Consider the following 22,112-nt stretch of genomic DNA (forward strand, 5'->3'; position numbering starts at 1 on the left):
AAAGTTCAACATGACAGCATAGCTGGGAGCGATCTTGTGAATACTTCAGTGGTTCAGCTAAGGATGCAGAAAATGATGACTACAGTTAAGATGAAGTTGAGTTTCCTGTACTTGACTGCTGACTTTGATGTATATGTCAGCGCTAATGATGAGTGTGCATTTGAGCTTTAGATTCACAGGGTTCCTACACAGTATGGAAAAGTATGGGATTTGATTTTAGGAATTTCCAGGGCTGTGTAAGTATGGAAAGAAGACAATCTAATTCTACATTGTGAAATCAGAATTTCTAAAATTGAATTAGTCGTACAAGGAGAGAGTGTTTTATGGGGTGCAGGCAGCCAGCGCAGCCAAAATGATTACCACTTTGTGAGCGAGTGCGGGTCAGCGCAAGCTTGATGTCGTCGAAAGCGAGGCATGTGAAAGAACACAGAGCTGCTTCTACACCTGTATGTCACAGCCTGCAAAAAAGCTCTGCCACAAGTGCCTTTTAACTGCAACGGACATCCGCACCAAACTTGCTTGAAAGAAAATGCGGCAATATGTTTAAATTGCATCACAAATAACCAAATATTAAGCTTGTCAGAACATTTATGAGTTAATAAGTGATGTGGTTATCAGAAAAGTGAATAGACTGTCTTCTTTGCGTAGGTAAATCTTTCTAGCTGAGTTTAATATCGTAGACAAGGCTGCACAGACGCCGGGAAAATGAAATTATTTTACATTTTTCAAGTCATTTTTGGTTCTTATTTATAAAGGAGACTAAAAAATATGGGGGAACTAATAAAAAATATTATTTTTGCAATACAATTAGAGAAAATAATACAAGTATTGGTAGTACTTGTTAGTTAACGTCCTCCTTGGGCAGAGCTGAACTTGTCTGGGTTAATTGACTTGTGTGAGCTTCAGTGGCTAGGTAGAATTATTTTGGAACATAATAGCATAGTAAGTCAAAGTCCATGTAAACTGTTGGATTTTAATGCTATTTATTCACATAAAAAACGTCTAGCCATTTCTACTCAGGTGTCAAATATGATCTGAAAAATCTACAGAGAAGTCCGGAAATTTGATTCCAGGAAAGTATTGAATTTCAAAATGGAAAATGTGAAGGATTTCGCTGTCAGCTAGCAGGATGTAAAGTATAAATGGATGTGTGGAATAGATATGGTGAGCACCGGTATAATAGAGCAGATAAAACTCCAATCTACCAATAACTCCAATGATTGACGTGATCACAGTGTCGATGAAGACAGGGGCCAAGTGGTCATCACTGCTATCGAAAACTCGCCACAATTTAGCCAGTGATTATGAAAACAGCGTACTGGGATGATACTGACATTAATGAAAGTGATGATGATGATGAAGCTGGCAAAGACAGCAGTGACACATAGCAATAATGAGCATAAGCGATGATACGTGCTGTCGACAATGGTGGAGATGATGAAGCTGGTGGTGTTGCTGGTGTACAGTAGGTGGTTGTGGTGCTGATTGCAGATCTGTCAGAGCCATCAAAGTCTTAGTCTTACAAAAGACAGTGACTCAGCTGACAGCTACTCTGAAGAGGCTGAGAGAAGAAGAGATTGTCTGCCAATCAGTTTTGAGAAGTTGAACAGTATTGACAAGTTACTATAGAGCAACGCCAGAGTGTATGTATGTATGTATGTATGGGGATCTAATAGGCGGTGTCTGCAAATGGCTGAGGCTGTAAAACCTAATGCATCAGTTGGCCAGTTGCCCTGGGCAACCAGACTTGGACCACTGACAACCATTTAGTATAGGTTGCCACTCTTTGCACTAAGTTTCTACATCCAAAATGAGTGGACAAATGTTTGCCTTGAGTTGCCCTCATGTCACGTTACTCTTTCAGAAATGCCAAAACTTCTTATTTTATCTCCACACAACACCCCTGTGTGACTCCTGCAGGCTAACAGGATGTTTTTGTCAGGAATCAGAGAGCTTTACGGGTTGTGAAATGTGATCGGCGTGGGATTTGTGTCCAGCTGGCTGGAGAATGAGAGGATGCGGAAAGAGGAGTGAGAGAATCAATAAACTGGCCATTTGTACGACACAGTTTATAAAGTCTTTATCTATTTCTGCATAATGTACGGCACCTGGGCACACCCGAGATGTTTGTGTGCGCAGTATTTTCTATCCAGTATTGACATCTAATTACTGTGGGCAGTAAAGACGCTAAATGGGACTTGGAGGATCTTCAAGAACAGAGGGATCGACCATCTTTTAAACACAGGATGTGGTCAAAACAGAAAAACTCACGCAGATTTATTTTGGCTCCATCCATCCTCGCCACCACATTGTCTCTCCGTGAAAAATCTGTCTGGGAAATGGGCATTTGGTTCAGCCTGTTGGTGTGCAACGAGACTGAAATTTAGAGCTCAAGTGGGAGCTGTTAGTCATATTCTCATCAAACCAGCATATTATACAGGGAGATTGAGTTTTTCACTGAATGTAGGCCAAGAGAGTAGCAGCTCTGATAAAAAAAAGCAGGGCTTTTGATTGACTGATATGCAGCATAGACTTTTATACTGTTTGCTGACGTTTCAGCATCACTGAGTTTTCTACAGAGCTTACATGTCTGTCAGTCTGAAGCACTTCTGCTTTTTATCAAACTATAAATCTGGTTACATCTTCTGTTTTTCATTAAGTCTCATACAGTCAGCAACACCTCCTCAGTATCAAAGCTGCACGGTAGACTTTGATATTTGCCATTCATGCCGTCTGCTGTTTGACTGATGCTTCGACGGATTGATGAGTTCATTTATTCCTTTTTATATTTCATGCATTTTTTTCTTTTCGTTGAGAGTTAAATAGGAAAATCTGGGACACAGAGGGAGATATCATGCAACAAGGGTCCTCTGCAAGATATGAAGCCAAGCTAAAATGGGTTAATGAAAATTTGCCATAGACAGTGAGCCAGTAGATCAAACAGAGGAATGGATTTGTGTGGGTTTTTAGGAAGAATGAAGAAGAATCTCTGTGATTTCTCTGCGTGTCAGTATATCAGTTACTGGTAAATTCCATCTATAACATTTTTTAGTGGTCGACTGATATGGGTTTTTCAATGGTCGATGCTGATATTTAGGGAGCAGCGCAGCTGATGGTCAATGTAAACTTTTGTTACCATGTTGCAGTCGTTTTATTCTGATAAAATGCAACAAATCTGACCTTAGATGAACATTTATCTAACGCTGTTATTGTCTGTATTGTGTCTGATTGCTTTCGGAGAAATAACAGCACTATTTGAAACAAAACAAAACAAAAGCGGGGGTGTTCAAAGTTCATCTGAGAATCAAAAGTGATGCCTAAATTTCTCGCTGTAGCTTTGATATTAGTTGCCAGAGGATCAATAAAGGGTTGTAATTTCCTTGCTCGGTGATCAGGGCCAAAGATTATTACTTCATCCGGTTCTTAATAGCAGTGAAGCACTCCATTAAAATATCTATCTGGCTTAAAGGACTTAAAGATTTGGGTGTCATCAGCATTTTTGACATCAGCGTTGTGAGTGCAGGTACCAGCTGGTGCCGATTATCTCAAAATAGCATTGATCGGCCTGATGAATTGGTCTGTTACTAATATTTTTTTGTCCATTAGTATTGACAATAAAAATAGCAGTTGAACTGTGAAGATATGGGAACCGTAACTGGAGTCCACTGAAACTTCACTTTTGATAACTCAAAGACAATTTTGAATACATTTCCCTCTATAATCAGTTTAGTTTCCAGACAGATGGTATAAAAAACCTTTGACTCAGTTATTTATGAATTCTTCTAAGCAGCAAAGCTAGATCTTGTTTTTTTTAGGCTCACTTCTCCTCTACTCCCACAAACCTTTTTGTTATCCCACTGCAGACACTTTGATACACATATCCTCTTCAGATGGTGCAATGTTTTAAGCATCTTACACAGTAATTTAGATGAATTCAAAAGGCTTTTCGCACTGCTCCTAGCCCTAGGCTAAGGAAGTTCTGAGCCTGGGGCTAAGAAAGCATTCCAGCACAATCCTGACACATTCCAAGCTGTCTAACCCCGACTTTACCCAGGGCTAGAAGTTGCCAGTGTGGAACAGAGCTCAGTAAACAATAGAAATCTAGAATGTTAACATCAGATTTTTGTTCTAACCTACATTTAACCCAGGGCTAGTAGAAGTGCAGTGTGAGTTGTATAACTCTGGGCTTGGGTAAACCCTGGGTTAACAATGTGTGTGTGAAAAGGGGCTGAGCTAGCCCTTGACTAAGGATAGCTCTGGGCTAAGAGAATGCAGTATAAAAAGCCCTTTAGGGTGAAAAAATATCTGTCTACATCCTGTTAGGACTTAATCCAAATTTCAGGTCCTCGGATAATAGATCTTCATTGATCTGCCACAGCTAAATTATTATATATATATTTTAAGTCAGCAGTAGTCAGTTGGGAAATAGCTGAAAGGTAATGGACCTGTAAACTGTTTAATAAAAGACAGTAATAAAAGAGAAGAAGCTCTCCAGAATTAACTAAAAGGATGTTATTTTGCAAACCTCTTGTCCTCTGCTTGTTTACAATCTCAATTATTTTATTCTCTTTATAGTTGGATGTAGGCCTTACTGTGGTTGCTTCCTTAATACACCATGTTTTCCATTAGCGGCTTTATCATTAGTACTTCTCACAACGACACAGAGGAATATGTCTGCCATTAAAAAAACATGTTTGTCCACTTTTTTTTTTTTATCAATCAGTTTTTTCAGCTAATTACTTCTTCACAGTCTTTTCAAATTCAACGCGGCCCAATTACACTGTGGTCGTAAATGATTGTACAGCATCTCGCAATTTATTTATTGCACAGGCTGCTTTAGTGTGTGTCCTCCACCCTTTTGTCTTTCTGCTTATTTATAGCGCCCTGCTTTCACGGAACAATTACGCTTTCATTTGGATTTGAGTACTGAAGGTTTAATGAGGGGTTTTAATGTGGTCCTTGGGGTAAATTACATGTTGTCCATCATTATTGTTCATAAGGATGAAACCTCTCAGCAGTTGATTTGAGACTTGAAACTGGAAAATAATGAGTGCTCTGGTTGCTTTGCATGCCCCTTAACAACATGAACCTTTAAAGAAGACCTTAGATATGAAGAGGGAACATCTTAAAGCATGCAAGTGGCCTTTTGATTAAGTCTCTGTAGCACTGAGATACTAATATGTACAAGTAATATGTATAAGTGTGTATGTATGTAGCACTTGTGCACATGCATTGTCCAAATCCTCGATCGCACCCATTGTCTCACTCGCCTCGTCCTGCTTCTTGAGAGCATTAGTTAACAGAGAATCAATTAGGCCAAGACTGAGAATGTGGGATAATTCGAGCGAAGCTGTCAAACTGAAGAGCTCACACAGTCAGCTCTGGATGTCAGCTGAACTTAATATGAGCCGTGCTCCAGAAAAAGCTCACAACCTGGGCTGTGCAGAGTGCAGAGTAGCACCAGCACAGACCTTCATAGTCGGAGCTGCTTGCAAGGAAAGGGAAGACGGCACCCTGATTGGATTATTTCCTTGTTACAGAGCTCCCTAGAACACTGTTATTATGGAGTTCATAATGTTTCTGAGTCACTTGTGGACACTAACTCCACCAGTAACCGGCAACATGTTTAGAGCGTCAACAAGGGGGTGGATGGAATATGATGAGCACCATTTCTATCAAGTTATAGTGATATTTGTGTGTTTGATTTTATTAGGAAACCAGGAAAAATGAGGATCTGTTCAATGCAGAGGAGTAACAAATAAATACCATTCTCAATTTATCAGTCTGGTCTCACTCCCAGGGCGTCAAAATATGTCGCTTGGGCAGTGTACCCGGCATCACTTTAATGACAGCCGGAGCCCCTTTTAGCATATGTATGAGAAACACCAGGCTTTCAAACAACTCCAATGTCAATCCACCTGCATCATTATTAGATGTTCAGGGCACAGATGTAGTTTAAAGGCCGCAAAAGTTCGCTTTGAGGTGAATGAGTTCAACAAGCACAGGACTTTAACCAAGAGACTGGTGTTTGTGTCACGTGTGAAACAAAAAGTCAACTTTAAGTCTTGAGTCACGTGAGTCGAGTCAGATGACTAATGCCCAGCTCAGACCGAAGATTTGTGATGAGACAAGTTGAAATAGGCAACTTCTTGCAATGCGCTGTTCTGCAATGTTCTAAAAACTTGCTGGATCACACCAATGCAACTAGATGAGACAGTGTATCATCTCTGTGCAACAACTCTTTGTACTTCTGTTCTGATTTGCAGCTTTTCAGACTTATTTTGTGGCTGAATAGAATTTGTAGCTTCTTAAAACATGAATAAGGATAGTGATAGTCAGGGGTGATGGGAATCCGGCACCGTGCCGGATTTCTGCTGTGCGGCGATCGGCGAGGAGAAAAAAAAAGAGTTGATGCGGGATACATGCGTGCGTCGCAGACAGTAGACGGGCTCTGGTAGAAGACCTCTCACTCTCAACCTATGGCTTTCGCATACATTTTATCGTAAAATTTGTTAAAATGTTGAAAAATGTCGGTCTGTCTCTCCCAAACCCCAAAATTATGTCATCTAATGTCTTGTTTCATACTCGCGCCGGGACAAATTTGGCTCAGAGCCAGCTTCAGATTCTAGTGGAGCCCATGCCGTAGACGCTCTCATCAAGATGGAAAGTAAGTTAATGAAACCCGGGGAAAATGTCCAGATAGTTGATTAAGGGCTCAAAAATAAATGGCGTCAGGCGTGGGTAGAAGAGATAGGCATAGACGGAAAGCCTTTTGGGAGCTGTTGCAAAAAAAAGCTGCGGTTTGACAACCCATTTTCAGGCTTAGGATTTTTTTTTTTGCTATCACCCCTTGATAGTGAAATACTGGCTACAGTTGCATTTGTAGTAGTGATGAAACGGTGAAAAACAGACAAAATGAGCATCCGATGGACTGTATTCATAATAAATACGCCAAATACTCTGCAGTGTTCTAAAACGGTTTTGTCTTCTTGCTAATCATGGGTCTGAACTGTACTTAACATGGACCACAATCTTTTCCTAACGCTAACCTAATAGTTTTGTTGCCCCTTCTGTGCCATGACACAATGCGCCATGACACAAGGCTGTCCCCGGCATTGTTATTATAATGACAGGGGCTTCTGCCCAAGTGTCAAAATATGACAAGTAGGAATGAAATCATGTTGCAATTTGTGCACAATTGAGAGCACTAAGATGCAAACTGAACACAAAATAACGAATCAAGGAATATATTTGCAGCACATCCAGTGAATTAAACACCTGACAACTTAAAGGAATATAAATATTCTAAAATTACATAGAAAATCCAGTGCAGTATAGCTGCAGAACAGCTCTACAGATCTAATACACCCCTAGATATAAACAGGTTGAGTTTTGTTGTCTCAGCATGTATATCGTTGTGTTGTCCAAACCCACAAAATATGAACTTGAAAAAGTTTTATAAGGTAAAATTCTGCTTGAGACTGTCATATATTTTGCTTCAGATTCAAGGTGCTGTAAGTCAGCAATAAAACATGATGAGGTTTTCTGAAATACAAAAATAATGGATGATGCCGTCTGCCAACTCCATTATATATCACATCACTAACACCATGGCCAGAGGCAAAACTCTCCTTTAACTCATGATCCATATTTTTACAATTACTTTTCTGTGCTTCCATTATTTTTGTCAAGGTTGCTCGTAGTCGTTTTTTAACACCTGGTTAGGTCATTTTCAAAAGTGAGAGTCACTGTAGCTGTTAACGTAGAAGAGGTACTGTTGCTATGGTTACCTGCAGTTCTAATATACCTGCCGACCGATTTACAATAGAGCTTTTAGCTGTTGACCGGAACAATGTGTGAGGTGTTCTATTATAAGGTTTTAAGGAACACTTGCCAGACAGTCAGAAACAGTTTATTTTCTGTGAGGTTGTTCAGTAGGCGTTGGTTATTTTGTGCATATATGAGAAGAAAAAATAAGCTACAGGGCAGGATGTTGTTGTTTTGTTGTATGTGATAGGAATGCTGCTGTTAGTTTTCCCTCTTAACCAGGTGTTAAGTTACTGGAACCTGACTAGTCGTATTTTTGGAGGGGAGAACCTGAGCTGCATCTGTGGCATGTGAGGAACAGTATGGGAACTGTAGTATATGAGGGAGTGTTGGCACGCTCCCCGACGCAGGTAAATGGATTGAAAACTACAAATCCCATTTGCCCTTGAAATTGCTGCAGCGATGGTGTTTGTGTGTGAGGCCCTCCCACTTTCCATCAGTCAGTCCTTGAGGCAGTTCTCAGTGAGTGTAATGAAGGCATACTTTCAAAGTGCTGGTCATTTTGCACTTGTTGTCTGTGTAACTCAGCTCATGCTCGTGAGTCCAGATCTGCTGCAGAGAGGTGAGAGTCTATTTGCTTCTTTGCTGTTTGCATTTTTTCATAACTGGAGTAGGATGTGAAGGACATTGTGATGCTAACTGTGTGAATATTGGCAATCTTTAATTTATTTGTGTTAGGACAGAACAGAGTCAGTGTGTTGAGTATATCAGTTGCAAGCTAATGGAAGCAAATGAAACCACTGTTTATCTTAGCCTCTACACTGCTAAAGCTCTTTGCAGCCAGATAGCATCTTTATTGCTCATTAATGTGTTGTCAAGTAGGCACTAAATGGACAGTGTGATCACAGCAGAGGGGTTGATCTTGTTCTTGTCATGTACAGTATCCGTTGATAAGCAGACTAATCATTTCCAAATTGCTGAATTTCACTTCTGAATCAAGTTTCTAAAGAGGCACTTGACACCTAGGGAATCACACCAGTATAAGAGTCTCTTGTACAGTAACTTTAATCAGTCAAATAAATAGAAAATAAGTGTTGCTCGGCTGCATACTGTGCATCAATCTATTGCATAATATCCTTCAGTGCAGCTGAGCTTTGCTGTAAAGAGACAGTTTCAAAAATGCAAATTTTGTTTCTCTATTACACGCACATGCAGGTCTTTAATTGAAAAATGAAGTGAATCTATCTTTTAAAAATGTGAAACTTCATGCAACATCATTGACAACTAAAACCTCAGAGAAATTATTTTCAACTCAAGGTCACCTACAGACAAAAACCTTTTGGTGAATGACAAACTTCCGTTAATAGTTGTCTTCCTTAAACTGACTGTTTTTAAATCACCTACATTTTTATGGTAACATAACTAAAAATTTACAGCTTAATAAACATCATGCTCATAAATCTTTTGTCAAATACCATTAAAGGCCATTGGACTGTAATGGAATCTTACAGCTGACTTTTTGTTGGCTCCTGGGGAATGTAATAATCGACTGTGCTCTGTTGTTGAGATCGCAAAAGGTTTCTGATTAATTACTGAAATGGTACAGGTCCTCTCTTGTGACCCACTACTTCCTGGGTTTAATGGACACTCCATTAGTCCTCTTTAGAAAGGCGTAAATGGGTTGATGACGTTCCCTGTTTAGTCAAAAACTTTTCAAGTAAACAGCCTGAGCTGCCAAATAATGACCTTTTTACAACACAGATTCCTTCAGCTTTGCTTCTTTACACCTTTGACCAGCAGACAGGCTTTGATCATTTACAAGCTCCAGAGAGGTATCAACCTGAATTATATTTTTGTCCATCCACCTCTGCTGAAATGGATATTTTTAGGCATGCTTTTGACTGGACCTTGGAGCACCTTACTCACTAGACTCACAGTGCACTTGCACCTGTTTTTGAACAGTACAAAAATCTACAGATATAATACTAGCTTAGATAATTATTCAGTTTACAATGCTTTGAGGCTTTGGGACTTATTACTGCAGCTTGCATGGGTTAGGGATTCAGTGTAACTATTAATATCTTTCAGTTATATTACATAGATGCAAAGCAGTGCAATGCTAATTGTTTTTATTAATCAGACCAATGGAATTGTATTGGCATATGCATAATATGTATGGAATAGACAAGCTGAGTTGTAACTTTGAAACAATATAGATCAGAACTAATTGGCCATACAGTAAACGATCCAGATTTATTTGGGACATATGTAATTTTGATTTAATAGCTGAATCTAATATTCAATCATGAAATTGATCTGAATCTAAGGGTGCTTTCACACCTGCCGTTTGTTTCGGTTCAGTGGAACTCAAGTTTGTTTTCCTCCTAAGTGCAGTTCGTTTGGGCAGGTGTGAACACAGCAATCGCGCTCAGGTTCGCACCAAAACAACCGGACCAAGACCTTCTTGAAGAGGTGGTCTCCGTCCACTTACAAACAAAGTCTGGTACGATTTGTTTGTGTTGAGAACAAATCGTGTTCTGTTCGTGTTCTGACGTCGATCCAAACCAACTGGTGTCACATTGTTTGGGTTAAACATGAGCATGTTACAGTCCTGGAGGATTATTAATGTGCACCTCCTCCTGTACTGCCTTAATATGCACATTCAGCACATCCAATGCATCAAAACATTGTTTTCTAGTTGGAGCCGCGCCTCGTTTTCAAACTGTATGGTTTGACTAAAATGAACAATGACAGCAATATAGTCCACGATGAGCAGCACTAAAATCAACCTGCGTAGTTGTCCCTCCATTGTGACATTAGAAAGTGTCACAATTACCTTGCAAGTGTACTCTTCTTCAGCGTTTGCTTTACTTCCTGGAAATTCTGACCAATCAAGAGAAGCTTTCTCGTGCAAGGCATTTTATCTGGTCCGCTTGTAAATGCTGCCGTGAGAACACGAACTGACTCTAGACAATTATGCAACTTTGCAACCAAATTAGTCCCTGATCTGGACCAAAGGAGACAACTCTAGGTCTGAAAGCACCCTGAATGAATGATATTTCTCTTATTAGTAATGCCTGACCTAAACTTGATTGTAACTTCTTATAAAACTGTCTTGAGTGTATAAACAATTTGCAAACTTGTGTAAAATTGATCTCAAACGAACCACCCACAATTTTTAAATGGCGTAAGATGACATTTGCAATCGATTGGGCTGTTAATTACCTCAACTTTATCAGGACTACAACAACACAAGATATCAGACATTTTCTGTCGATGGCACACAAAACAAGAACAGTTAGCACAAAAGCTCTGTTTTCTAGTCCTCACATATTAATCTTTTTAATGCTTTCTATAGTCCTCTGAAGGGATAAGTGAACTTCTGTGCCCTGCTCAGATATTTGACTTGTTATAGCAGGAAAAGATGATGGCTCAATTTCATAATTAGTGCCATTAGTCACACCTATGTTATTAGTTACACCAAGTTAAACTGTCCATTTCCTGAATCACAGCCACTTTGTGGGCTTCTGACTTCTGACTGCTTTGTTATCTGCCCCTGTGTAATAACTTGGTTGATTTTATTTGCAGTGAATATTTGAAATGATTGTGTACACAATTAAGAAGCAAATTGCATATTATACTCTTACATGAAGTACTACCTCTCTGTGGTTCAGCCACAGTAATTGGTTTCCAAGGGAAGTCAGAGCCATAGAGTACACGAGTCAATTTGCTGTGCATCATATTAAACAGTGTGTTTAACCTTTGACCCCTAGTCCATCAGAACTGTCTTTGTGTCGGCCACTGAAATCAATATCTGGGTACATCTCTCTGTCTGTCAGCTCCCTCAGTGTTACGCACTTCCCTTTTCTCTATGGTCAGCTGAACCTATGAGGCTGATGACGAGGGTGTGTGTCCACTGATCCCCTGTGGTTTGCATTAAGTGTTCCATCTGTTCTTTAGTCAGCAGAGGCATTGTTTTTGATTAACTTAATGTGTTTGCCTTGCATGTGCACTGCGAAATAAAAGCGCTGAAATACGTTTTGTATTTCCTGTCGAGCTCAGATGCAGCCCACTGTAAATGCTAATATTTACTTGTATGTGGAGTTTTAAAGGTGATTAAATGAGACCTTGGTGGAAAAGTCTTGACAGCATGCTTCAACTGTGCAGCAAGAAGCAGCTGCTCAAACACAGGATCTGATCTGATACCACCAACTAACATAGTATCAGATCCCATCTTGGACCTTCTTGTTGCACAAACTGTCTTCAGATTCTGCCTCAAGGTTACACGATAGTTGCATTCTGACTCGAGATGCGAGTGAATGCAACTAAATCGCTGTGGCAACCTGAGTGGCTTCCTTTTCTTGCTCTTTCCTTCCCTCTCCCGCTTCCCCGACCCCACTCTCTCCTAACCTTTGCCTATCTGTGTCCATGTGTGCTGCGTCCAGGTATCAAGAGGAGTACAGTATGGACTCAACCAATGCCCAGTAAGTTCTTGGCAGCATCATGCTTGCATGGCATGAATTGTGTCCTCAATGGTAACCGTACACAGGACTGATATGCAAGCACCAAAACATATACGTAGCAGTGTTCACTTTGGATTTTGCATCGACTGGATGTGGTCATAATGCCTTGGACATAGTATTACCATTACACGTATCATTATCTGTAAAGTGGGCAATGATTGTTGTGATCATAATGGTGCAGAATGCTGAGAATAACCCATTCATGTGCGGCTGCCTTTTCAACACTTGTTGTGGCAAGACTCAAGGACAAACATTAGCTCGACAAAGATTCTTGTCACATTCGATGACACCGCACTAAATGGTGAAAAGGCAGCTTGTGTGTTTTTATCGACTTATTCCAGGTGTATTATCTGTCCCTTGACTGAATGTACACGCCGATCTTCACTCCGTCACTGTTGTCAATGTAAGATCTGGGCTTGAAGCATTAATCATGTGAGCAGAGATGAGAGTCTCTAAACGAACTAGAATGTGTGGGTTATATTGGTGAAATCGGTGCTGAAAACACCAACATGTTGTTTGTGTTGTACTCACTGTGCATGCTACAGAGTCACTGGTACACAGAGGTTTATAATGGAGCACCAAGACTTTATTACATTCAAGTTGCAGAGATGTGATGTTATAGGGGGTGAAACATGATGGCCCAGGGTTCAACGTTGTTTTTATCCTTGCCTGGTTGGTCAAGAGGGTCAGAATCTACTTGCATGAAATGAACTTGCCCCTAAAAAAATTGTTGTGTTTGTCAGTTAAAACTCCTGATTCCAGGATAATTGAAATGCTAGCTTGTGCTTCAGCCCATACACTTGAGCTGCATTTCAATTCTCATACCTTTTCTTTTAGTAGGTACTGCCCTCACAAACAATGTTGTAAGGACAATATGCACACAACTCGGACATACTACTTTGCATAATATTGCACCCTGGACTTGCTGTTACCTTGGAGATGAAATACAACGCCATTCCCCGGGTTCACCAGTGACAGAGATGTCTGCTGTTGTTACTTTGCCATGTATGTGGTTCTAACTTTGAAGTTTTCAAGACAGTAAAATTACATATGCATCTATCATTGTTTTTTCCGTGGTTACGCCCTTTTGTTGTTGGTAATCTTTATGATTATTTTGTTCACTTAAACAATTCAATATTCCTGTTATTACCATTCAACTGGCAATTTGTCACTTGAATGCACTGTCGTGTCATTGCGGCTTCTGTCAGCTGTCAGTTAGCGATCATCTGTCTGCGGCTCAGTCGATGTGACGTATTTTCAGCTGTGCCGAGGGTTGTGGGTCAGAATAGCCAGAAAGCATGCTGGCTTGCATACTGCAAAATCACACCGGATGTAGTAGAACATCCTGGTATTTTGGGCATACTGCTGCATTTGATGAACTATGTATTGGAGCATACTAAATCTTTTTCTGGCATACTAAACAGTGTGAATGCTCAGTTTGTCTTTACCCGCGCCATTTTCTGGCAAGTGCCTGATTGGTAGCAGAGTCCTGCACTGGGTCGGGTACCCGCAAAAACAGCTGATTTGCGGGTGGCTTTTAAAAAAACATTTTTTCCCGGGTTTGGATGTGGGTGGAAAAAATAACATGCGGGTCGGATCGCGGGTTTTAGATAAACACATCAGTCATTAGGTCAGTAAACTACAGATAACTATCTTGGTCATTATTTACTCTCTGAGGATCGTCTCCGCTATTTCGCAACGGTCATTGGTTCAGCTGTATACACGCGTTTCACCATCTTATAACACAATTTGTGATTGGACGACAGAATCAACATGGCTGCCCCGTCTAACAAGTGCCACTTCCAAAACAGTAAATAATTGTTTAGGTATTTGAGAAATAAGTGGATAAAACGTACAACTATCACTTTATAATGTTTCTGAAGTGTTTCCCTGATGGATTACTTCTCTCCTCAATGGATTCTAAAAACACGTGACAGCTCGTAACTGCTGAACGTCGCTCTGGACAGAAAGTGTCTATATGTAAAGTTCCTTTACATAGATTAAAAGTTTAAAAGCATTAAACATAACAAACGAGTGCTTTTACACTCGTATGGGAGAAGAACACAGAGGGTTGATGATGGAGCTGAAGTCAGGTTTTTATTGTGAGAGCTGCTTCATTCAGGTCGTTGTTTACTTACTGGCACCTTAACTGTGGCGATATGCTGTTCAATATTCAGCCAACATGACCCAAAATGATTACTTTAAATCCGGGTTACGGGTCAGACTGTGGGTCGTGTTTCAACGGGTCGGACCGGGTTGCGGTACTAATTGGCCTGATGCGCGGGTTTGCAGTTCGGGTGCGGGTTTGTACGTCGCCGGGTCGGGTCGGGGCAGATCTTGAAAACTGGACCCGTGCAGGACTCTGATTGGTAGTGCGCATGTACATCTCTCAACTAACAGAGATGAGAGGAAAGTAGATTGCTCACATCTTAGCTGCTTCCATTGTCAGCTCTGGGAAAAAAAAAAAAAAAAAAGTATGCACTTAATTCCTTCCTGATTGGGAAGGTAAATTGCTAGATTTACTAGCCTGACTAACATTTTACTTGCCCTGATTAATTGGGCAGCCCCTATTGTTGAGCCCTGAGTCCACCTCAGTTACTGACAAGAAAACCTGTAATATTTTTGTATTTTGCTTCGTATTTGTAGAAATAAGTATTTAAAATACAGTTTTCAGTCGTCACCTTTTGCCTGAAATGTTTTGCTTAGCTACACGGCTAATGTGTATTTCATCTTGAAGGTGTTCCACTACAGTGAATAGGTGTTGTTTTGATTTGTAAAAGAAATCAGGAGGCACCAGAGCCAGAAATCCAATCATTATTACAGGGGCTATTTTGCTTTCAGTGCCAAAACCTTGTATATTTATGACTTTGGAATTGATTAATGCTAAAGTTGGGCATCGCCTAGATGCTCTGGATTAGGATGGACCTTCCAGGCCTACAAGTTTGCAAGTGCAATGGATTAAGCCATCAGGTGTAAAAATAGGGCATTTCTTCTTTTCTCAAAGGATATTTTGAAGTGCTTATTTGGGCTCATGGCTTGTAGTGTTCATGGCTGTTAATGAAGCCTCAAAATCACAGCTGTGCACTAAGCTAATGCAGGAAGTGCACGCAACAGCAACCACAGCTGTCTGTGATAGGCCGAGACACCTATCAATCAATCAAGCGTACCTGTTTTGAATCTATAGATCTTCAAATAGCCTACTACTTTATTCTATGTAGTCAATACATGCTGCCAGCTCTGTGTGTCAATAGCAGATGTTCTGCAGAGGTTTCACCACTCAGCTGTGGTGGGTTACCACTTGAGTGTAGTGTTTGCTGGGGCTGTGCTGCTGTTACCAAGTGGATTGTGATCCTTGGGGATGTGCTAAGTGGAGAGCTATAAGCATGTTTTGACATGTGAGAGTTCCCTTCATCGCTGTTATCCTCTCATGGTGTCCTGTATGTAGAAATGCAGGCTGAGAGAGCATTGTGTGTTATCATGTTAAAGACACTACGGTTCATAAACACTGACACAAATACATATTTAGCTACTGGTTGTGGACCTTGCTTTCCTGGAACAATTGTTATCATGTTAAAGACACTACGGTTCATAAACACTGACACAAATACATATTCAGCTACTGGTTGTGGACCTTGCTTTCCTGGAGCAATTGTTTCTCTTTTGTTTCTATGAAAAACTACATCACCCAAACACATTTACCTGACATGAGAGTGAGTTACTTCCTGTAGCTGCAAAAAATAAATAAATAAAAAAAATAAGCCAGCGATCTGATAACAACACAGGAAATGTTGAGTTTTGGTTTCAGCTCACCAGAGAGCACGCTCACCATTGCGCACTCAGAAAACCACAATGTTTGGTTTCAGCTCATCAGAATCCAAAAGCAGCATGAGCATCTCTGCATTGAGGTGCATTCTACTTGTGCGCTCAGACAACCTCAGTTGGTTCCTCTCAACATGGAGGAGCTTGATACAAGGATGTTGCTGAGTAGCTGCACTCGGTAGGTAGCATTTATAGAAAAGACTTACAGGAGCATCAGAATGGTGATATATACTGCAGTGAAAGTATCTAAGGGTGGATCTTCGTTTCAGAACATGATGTGAAAGCAATGTTTTTGGAGACTTAATTTGACTCTGCGTGGTCTTGATTTATAATGCTGCTGGCACTGTATCTTTTCAAAAGGCAAACTATCATCGCTATCTTTGCAGAGTGGGTACAGAGGCTGGTGTGATATATGAGTGCATCTCTTCTTTTGGAAAAAGGTGTGAAAAGAGAAGAAATACTTTCTTGACAGTTCATAGAAAAGTAGAGTTAACTGAGTAAGTGCTGCTCTGTTATGAAGGATACAGACTAGGTCTCATTCATGTTTTTGCAAAGTCTCTTGTTTAATAGGACACTCATTGTTATCTACCGAGGTTTCCATTTATACATTTGTAATATAGTTTCTTCTAAAGCATCAAAATGGCAAAACATCTTTATTCCTCTGTAGTATCTTACTTTTTCGTCCTTCCCAATTTTCTTTTGATTCTGCCTCAGTCAGAATATGCCCGGTTATTAGGGCTATACGCAGCTTTATTATACACCTTTTTTGTTGCAGTGGTTGCCATTAGTTTGTTCCTGAAACATTCAAATGTGCTTTCACTGCACTTTCATGTGGTTGTGGAATAATTTCACACTCAGGTGAGAATCACTGCCGTCATCAATTACTCTCTTGAAAAGAGACTGTACTGTGAGGGAGGGACAAGTGACTTTCAAAGGCATCTTTCAACATCATTGATGTTTCACTGTGTTCCTATTAAGTTCTCTCAAAACGTCCTTGCTCATTTCAAGTATGCCTGCAACTAAAGATTATTATCATTGTTGATTAATCTATTAGCTTCTCTATTGGTCCGTTAGTTGTTTGGTCTACATTTCAGATAAATGTAAAAAAAAAACAATGTAGATCAGTGTTTCTTAAAAGCCCAAGATGACGTCCTCAGATGTCTTTGTATCGTCCACAAATCAAAGATTACTATCAAAGAGGAGTAAAGAAATGAGGAAAAAGTCACATTCATTCAGTTAATTGGTTAGCAGATTAGTTGCTGAATGATTTAGTAGTTGACAATTAACTGGTTAATTGTTGCAGCTCTAATTTGAGGATTTTATAGGCCTCATATTTTTTTTCTCAGAAAAATGCTTAGCATTAAAGATCAGGCCCATGTCCCACAACCTTTGGGTATGATTTATTTATTTTTATGCAGTCAGATGTCCCATTTTATAGACCGAGTGAGTTCAATTTTCTCTGCCCTGTCCTGAGCTTTACTGTTAATAGTTTGAGGCCCCTTATGCTGGGATCTTTCTTTTGATAGATGTTTCTGAGAAAGACTAATGCTAAGCAAGCAAATCTTGCACAAAACCCTTTGTGGCTTTTTAACAAGGCTCCAAGGATGCCACCGACCAATCCAGCAGCCTCGTACTTTCAGGCACTGAGGTCTCTGTAGTTTTTGCAGTGCTGTGCATTAACCTCAAGGGGACTCTATATATGATTAGGATCTGTAAAACCACCTTGCATAGAAATTCTGACTCTTTCACAGGTCTGTCCTACAGTCCCATGTAGAGTTTTGGCTCTGTGTTCGGAGTGCTCAGCATCTTGTGAAAGCCTTTACGTTTACAAGAGTTTTCTGGGTAGGACGTGTTCTGTTATCGTCTGTGTTGAAGAACGAGGAACGTCTCTTTTATGCAACTTTGCCTTTCTCAGGTACTTCCTGGCATGCTATCCAACTATTCAGCAATTTTATCCTCAGTGCTCTTGAAACTTTCATTTCAGTCAACAAGAGGATTCATTTATTACACAAACAGTGTAGTCAACCATAAACTGAGCAGCACGCTCTACTATAACTGCACATTTGTGTCCAACTCCTTCAGAGACCTTGAAAGACACGTGACAGCTGCTTTGAGTCAGCGTCTTTCATAATAAATTGTGCTGCTCTGCACTTACACTAGCAGCTGCATCAGAACAAAATGCTCCAGGGTTTTTCTTAGTCCTTGAACACACCATGTGCACACACAGAATAGCTAGGACCCTCTCCACAAGTCCCACGCACATATAAAGCAGCTTACAGAGTATGGATGCCTTAGAGGACCACAAATGACCTTTCCCTGCTCTTAAATGTTGATGTCCTCAGACCACAGGCTGCCCAGCTCTCATTAAGGTGATCCTGACTACAACAGAAACTGTAACAGTTCCCTCTTGAGGTTCCTGCCTTCTGTATCCATTTGACAAAGTACACTCAGCTCATGTCTGGCCTTCAGCCCATTCAACTATTTTTCACTGTAACAAAGCTATGGGACAAATACCCTCGCCATGGGGAGTTTCAGATGCGGCTCGAAGCGGAGCATAACAAAGATGTCCACAGCTTTTGAATATTCATATCCAAGTGTAATATTTTTAGAATCCCTGCAGGTTTTATATTGGGCACACGTCTGGCGGTGGTGCATGGGAAATTTGCTATTTTCAACTGTTTGCTTTGTCAAAGAGCAGACACAGAGCGAACCTGAGATCTGAAAATAAACTGTATTCAGGCTGCGATGGTAAAGACTGATGTCATACTGTTACTGTTTACAAGACAAGATGCAGCATCACTGGTCTGTGTGCTGATTCTGTACCCTGAGGGCTGGATCTTATCATAAGCCATGACACAGTGTGCAGTATAATTCTGATTGGTCAGGGATTACTGGGCTCATATTTTCCACGTTTGTTGCTATGCCAACAGCTGTGGTAATTTAGTTATTTAGGCATTGGTGCTTTATGTTGATTGTACACTGTGTAGGAGTCAGAGTCACTATTTCAGCATTGACACATGTTGTAGCCTCCTCCTCATAATCATCTTAGCCCGTGGTGATGTTGCATTAGGCAAACTGATACACCCTATCACCTGTGCTTGCCCCTGCAGCACACAAATATTCCATATGGCACAGAGCATCTGGCAGCTGTTCAACTATATATTTTTTTCTATAACCAGAATAAACGTAGCCATTTGAACAGCTCTGTTCTGTCAGACAGATTATCCTGAGGTCAACAAGCTGTTTGATGTTTATTTACAGAGTCTACGATGCAGTTGTAGTCGCTCTGTGTTTCATGCGAGGGTGCATGAAATTGTAATCCTATCACTGGCAGTGGTCATGGTTTACTCAGTGTATTTGTGTGTGTGCCACTTTAACACCGAAGCTTGATCACAGGTCGTTCCCATTAGACTCGATCTTTCTCTCAGGTTACACTTTTGCTACTCGTCACTTTCATTATCTCCGCCAGGCATAAGTGTTTGGCTGTGTGTGTGTGTGTGTGTGTGTGTGTGTGTGAGGGTATAAGTAAGTGTGTGTATTTTTCTGTCCGCAGCTCATCTCACAAACTACTGGCCCAATCAGCCTCATATTTTGTGTGCACATGCATGACTGTACACTCAAGGATTTCTCGTGGTTGCGGTGATTCACAATTGTTGGACACCTGTTTTATTGACTGCTTTATACACACATCAACTGCTGACTCCTCCTTTGAACCAGCCGGTAGGGTCTGCAAGTTTTCTGGAAAGCAGCTCGGCTATAAATAACAAGCTTTACCGTCTGTTGCAGGACACATTTTGGTCTTCATCGTAGCTCAAAAACTGACATCTATAGAAAAGTATGGTCTCATTTTGAGCAGGAGCATCTGTAGAGTAATTCCATACCAGATATGTTGTGATCCACTGAAGTTAGGCACGCAACAAGATGAATAAGTCCCCTATTTGGTTATCATATAACAATTTTTTTAGATTATTTTTTGGGACTTTTTATGCCTTTATTGGACAGGACAGACTAAGTGTGAATGGGGGAGCAAGAGGGGATGACATGCAGCAAAGGGCCACGGGCTGGGGTGGAGCCTGTGGCTGCTGTGGCAAGGACACTGCCCCTGCACATGGGACACCAGCTCCACCCACCAAGCTACATGGGCGCACCATCTGTACCGCCATCTTTACTATAAGGAGCTGGGAGGGACAGTTCTGCTGGGCGCAGCTGCAACCCGGTTGTGTTACATCCACCCGCACGACATCAAGCAACACTCGAAGTGTTTCAGAAGCACAGTGTTTTGCCTGCCTCATTTTGTAGACTTGCCGATTTTGTTGATTTGTATATTTTTATCCTTGCTATTTTTTTCTTCCATCATAAATAACCAAACAGGCTGTGTAGTTAAATGGTTGTTTTTTGTCCATTTTAATTGTGATTATTGTTGTTATTTCCTACCTTGTTGTGCTGTAGCCTACAAACAAAGTTAATATTGTTCAGAGTCCAGTAATGAATACATGGATCAACAATAACTGGCTCGTTTTAGTTATTAAAGATGCAGTCAGTCTTTATAGTTACATTGTGTATCTGTGTTTCCCATACGGTGCCTGTTAGCAGGAGAACTCGATCAGCTCTTTGCTTCGCGCTGTGGCCTCATCAAAAATAGATGAGGCGTGTATTCTATAAAAAATATGCTATAAAATATGCTGCAGCACGTCTGCTGAAATAACGAGAATTGTCTATAGCAGCTGGGATCAGCTCATGCGGCCGCCTGGCAGAGATCTTCACTCTACTTCTCTTGTTTAACCTTTATTTAATGGGGAAGTCCCCTGAGATTAATACCTCTTTTTTGTGGCAGATGTGGCCAAGACAGCTCGCTATTACAAGGTTGCAAAATTTATAAGAAACAGCTCATTAGAAACAGACACACAACAATTTAAACAGCGCAGGGACAACAGGTAGGTAATATAAATCCATTTTAGGAATAGAAACTGCAGTGTTCTGTTGCAGTTTTTGTTTTTAATTAGAGCTTTGAACTCCCGAGGAAGACAAAATAATTAAGCTCTCGTGTGCACTAAAGGTTCTACATACCATGTTCACTTGCTAGTTGAGGACATTAGGTCATTCTCCATCTATTGTGACTATGTGCAAACATTCCTGGCATATGCATTGCCTGCCATCTTTAAAGTTTAGTGTCTCCTCCTATGGTAAAGAACCACCAACCTGTTGTAGAGGCTGTCTCACTTATTGGATGTTCAAAGTGCTCCTGTTTATATTTGCAAAGTCTGGCTGATGTCCATAGATTGGTGCTGATGGTTTACAGACGACAGAGATGCCAAGGAAAAGAGCGTGAGTACATAGGAGGTATTGCCGTGGGTCTGCAGTTACTGGCATTCGTCAAGTGTGGAAGAAGTGCTATTTGCAGAGAGACAGTGCCTGGCAGAGATCTTATTAGCGTTTATGTTCCAGTGCTTGTTAGCTGTGTATGCACAGATAAAAGTGAAGGGCTCAGCTTAGGTGGTCAGAAACACAAGCACTGTGGTCTTTAAATGTCTGATAGTGACACACTTTGTATTTTACACCTGGAAATTTTGAAATTAAACAGCTATGAAATTATAGCGCAGACTTCTAGCTTTAAGGGTGCTCATGTCTGTATTGGTTTAATATATAATATTTCAATTTTTAGGACATTGAAACCAGACAATAATCTTAAACAACCTTGTATCTACCTATAATTTCAAAAACTGTGAATGAAGGCAGGTATATACAGACTGTGAATGTCATGGAAAGAGCTTATCCAGACCCTGGGATGAACTCACTCTTGTAAATGTTGTGCATTTTAATAAAAAAGAGAGTAAATAAAATGATTGAGAGTAAAAATATTGGTGACTCTCTTTAAGAAAGAGGAGTCAAGGTCTGCCCAAACTACGCTAGATTTAATGGTGGTCTCTTTTTGTGGAAAACAAGACACTAAATAGGTTGTAAAAGTCAAAAAAAAATATAGCAAATAAGTTGGTAACCATGCTG

The 22,112-nt window shown here is 40.5% G+C and overlaps 1 protein-coding gene across 19 annotated transcripts in view; it reads left to right on the plus strand.

Moving 5' to 3' along the window:
- kcnt1b (potassium sodium-activated channel subfamily T member 1b) overlaps positions 1–22,112 on the plus strand; it is a 126,165-nt gene that overhangs the window by 37,588 nt on the left and 66,465 nt on the right. For 14 of the 19 annotated variants that reach the window (XM_078170551.1, XM_078170552.1, XM_078170556.1 and 11 more), the window contains one exon: positions 12,213–12,251. The exons of 4 other annotated variants lie outside the window; for them this stretch is intronic. In XM_078170551.1, the coding sequence (XP_078026677.1) occupies positions 12,213–12,251 (39 nt within the window). Of the gene's footprint in view, positions 1–12,212; positions 12,252–16,136; positions 16,288–22,112 lie in introns of those variants that run through there. One more of the 19 variants, XM_078170562.1, reaches the window with a different exon arrangement.

The sequence above is a fragment of the Epinephelus lanceolatus genome, chromosome 9 (assembly GCF_041903045.1).
Source record: "Epinephelus lanceolatus isolate andai-2023 chromosome 9, ASM4190304v1, whole genome shotgun sequence".
Lineage (NCBI taxonomy): Eukaryota > Metazoa > Chordata > Actinopteri > Perciformes > Serranidae > Epinephelus > Epinephelus lanceolatus.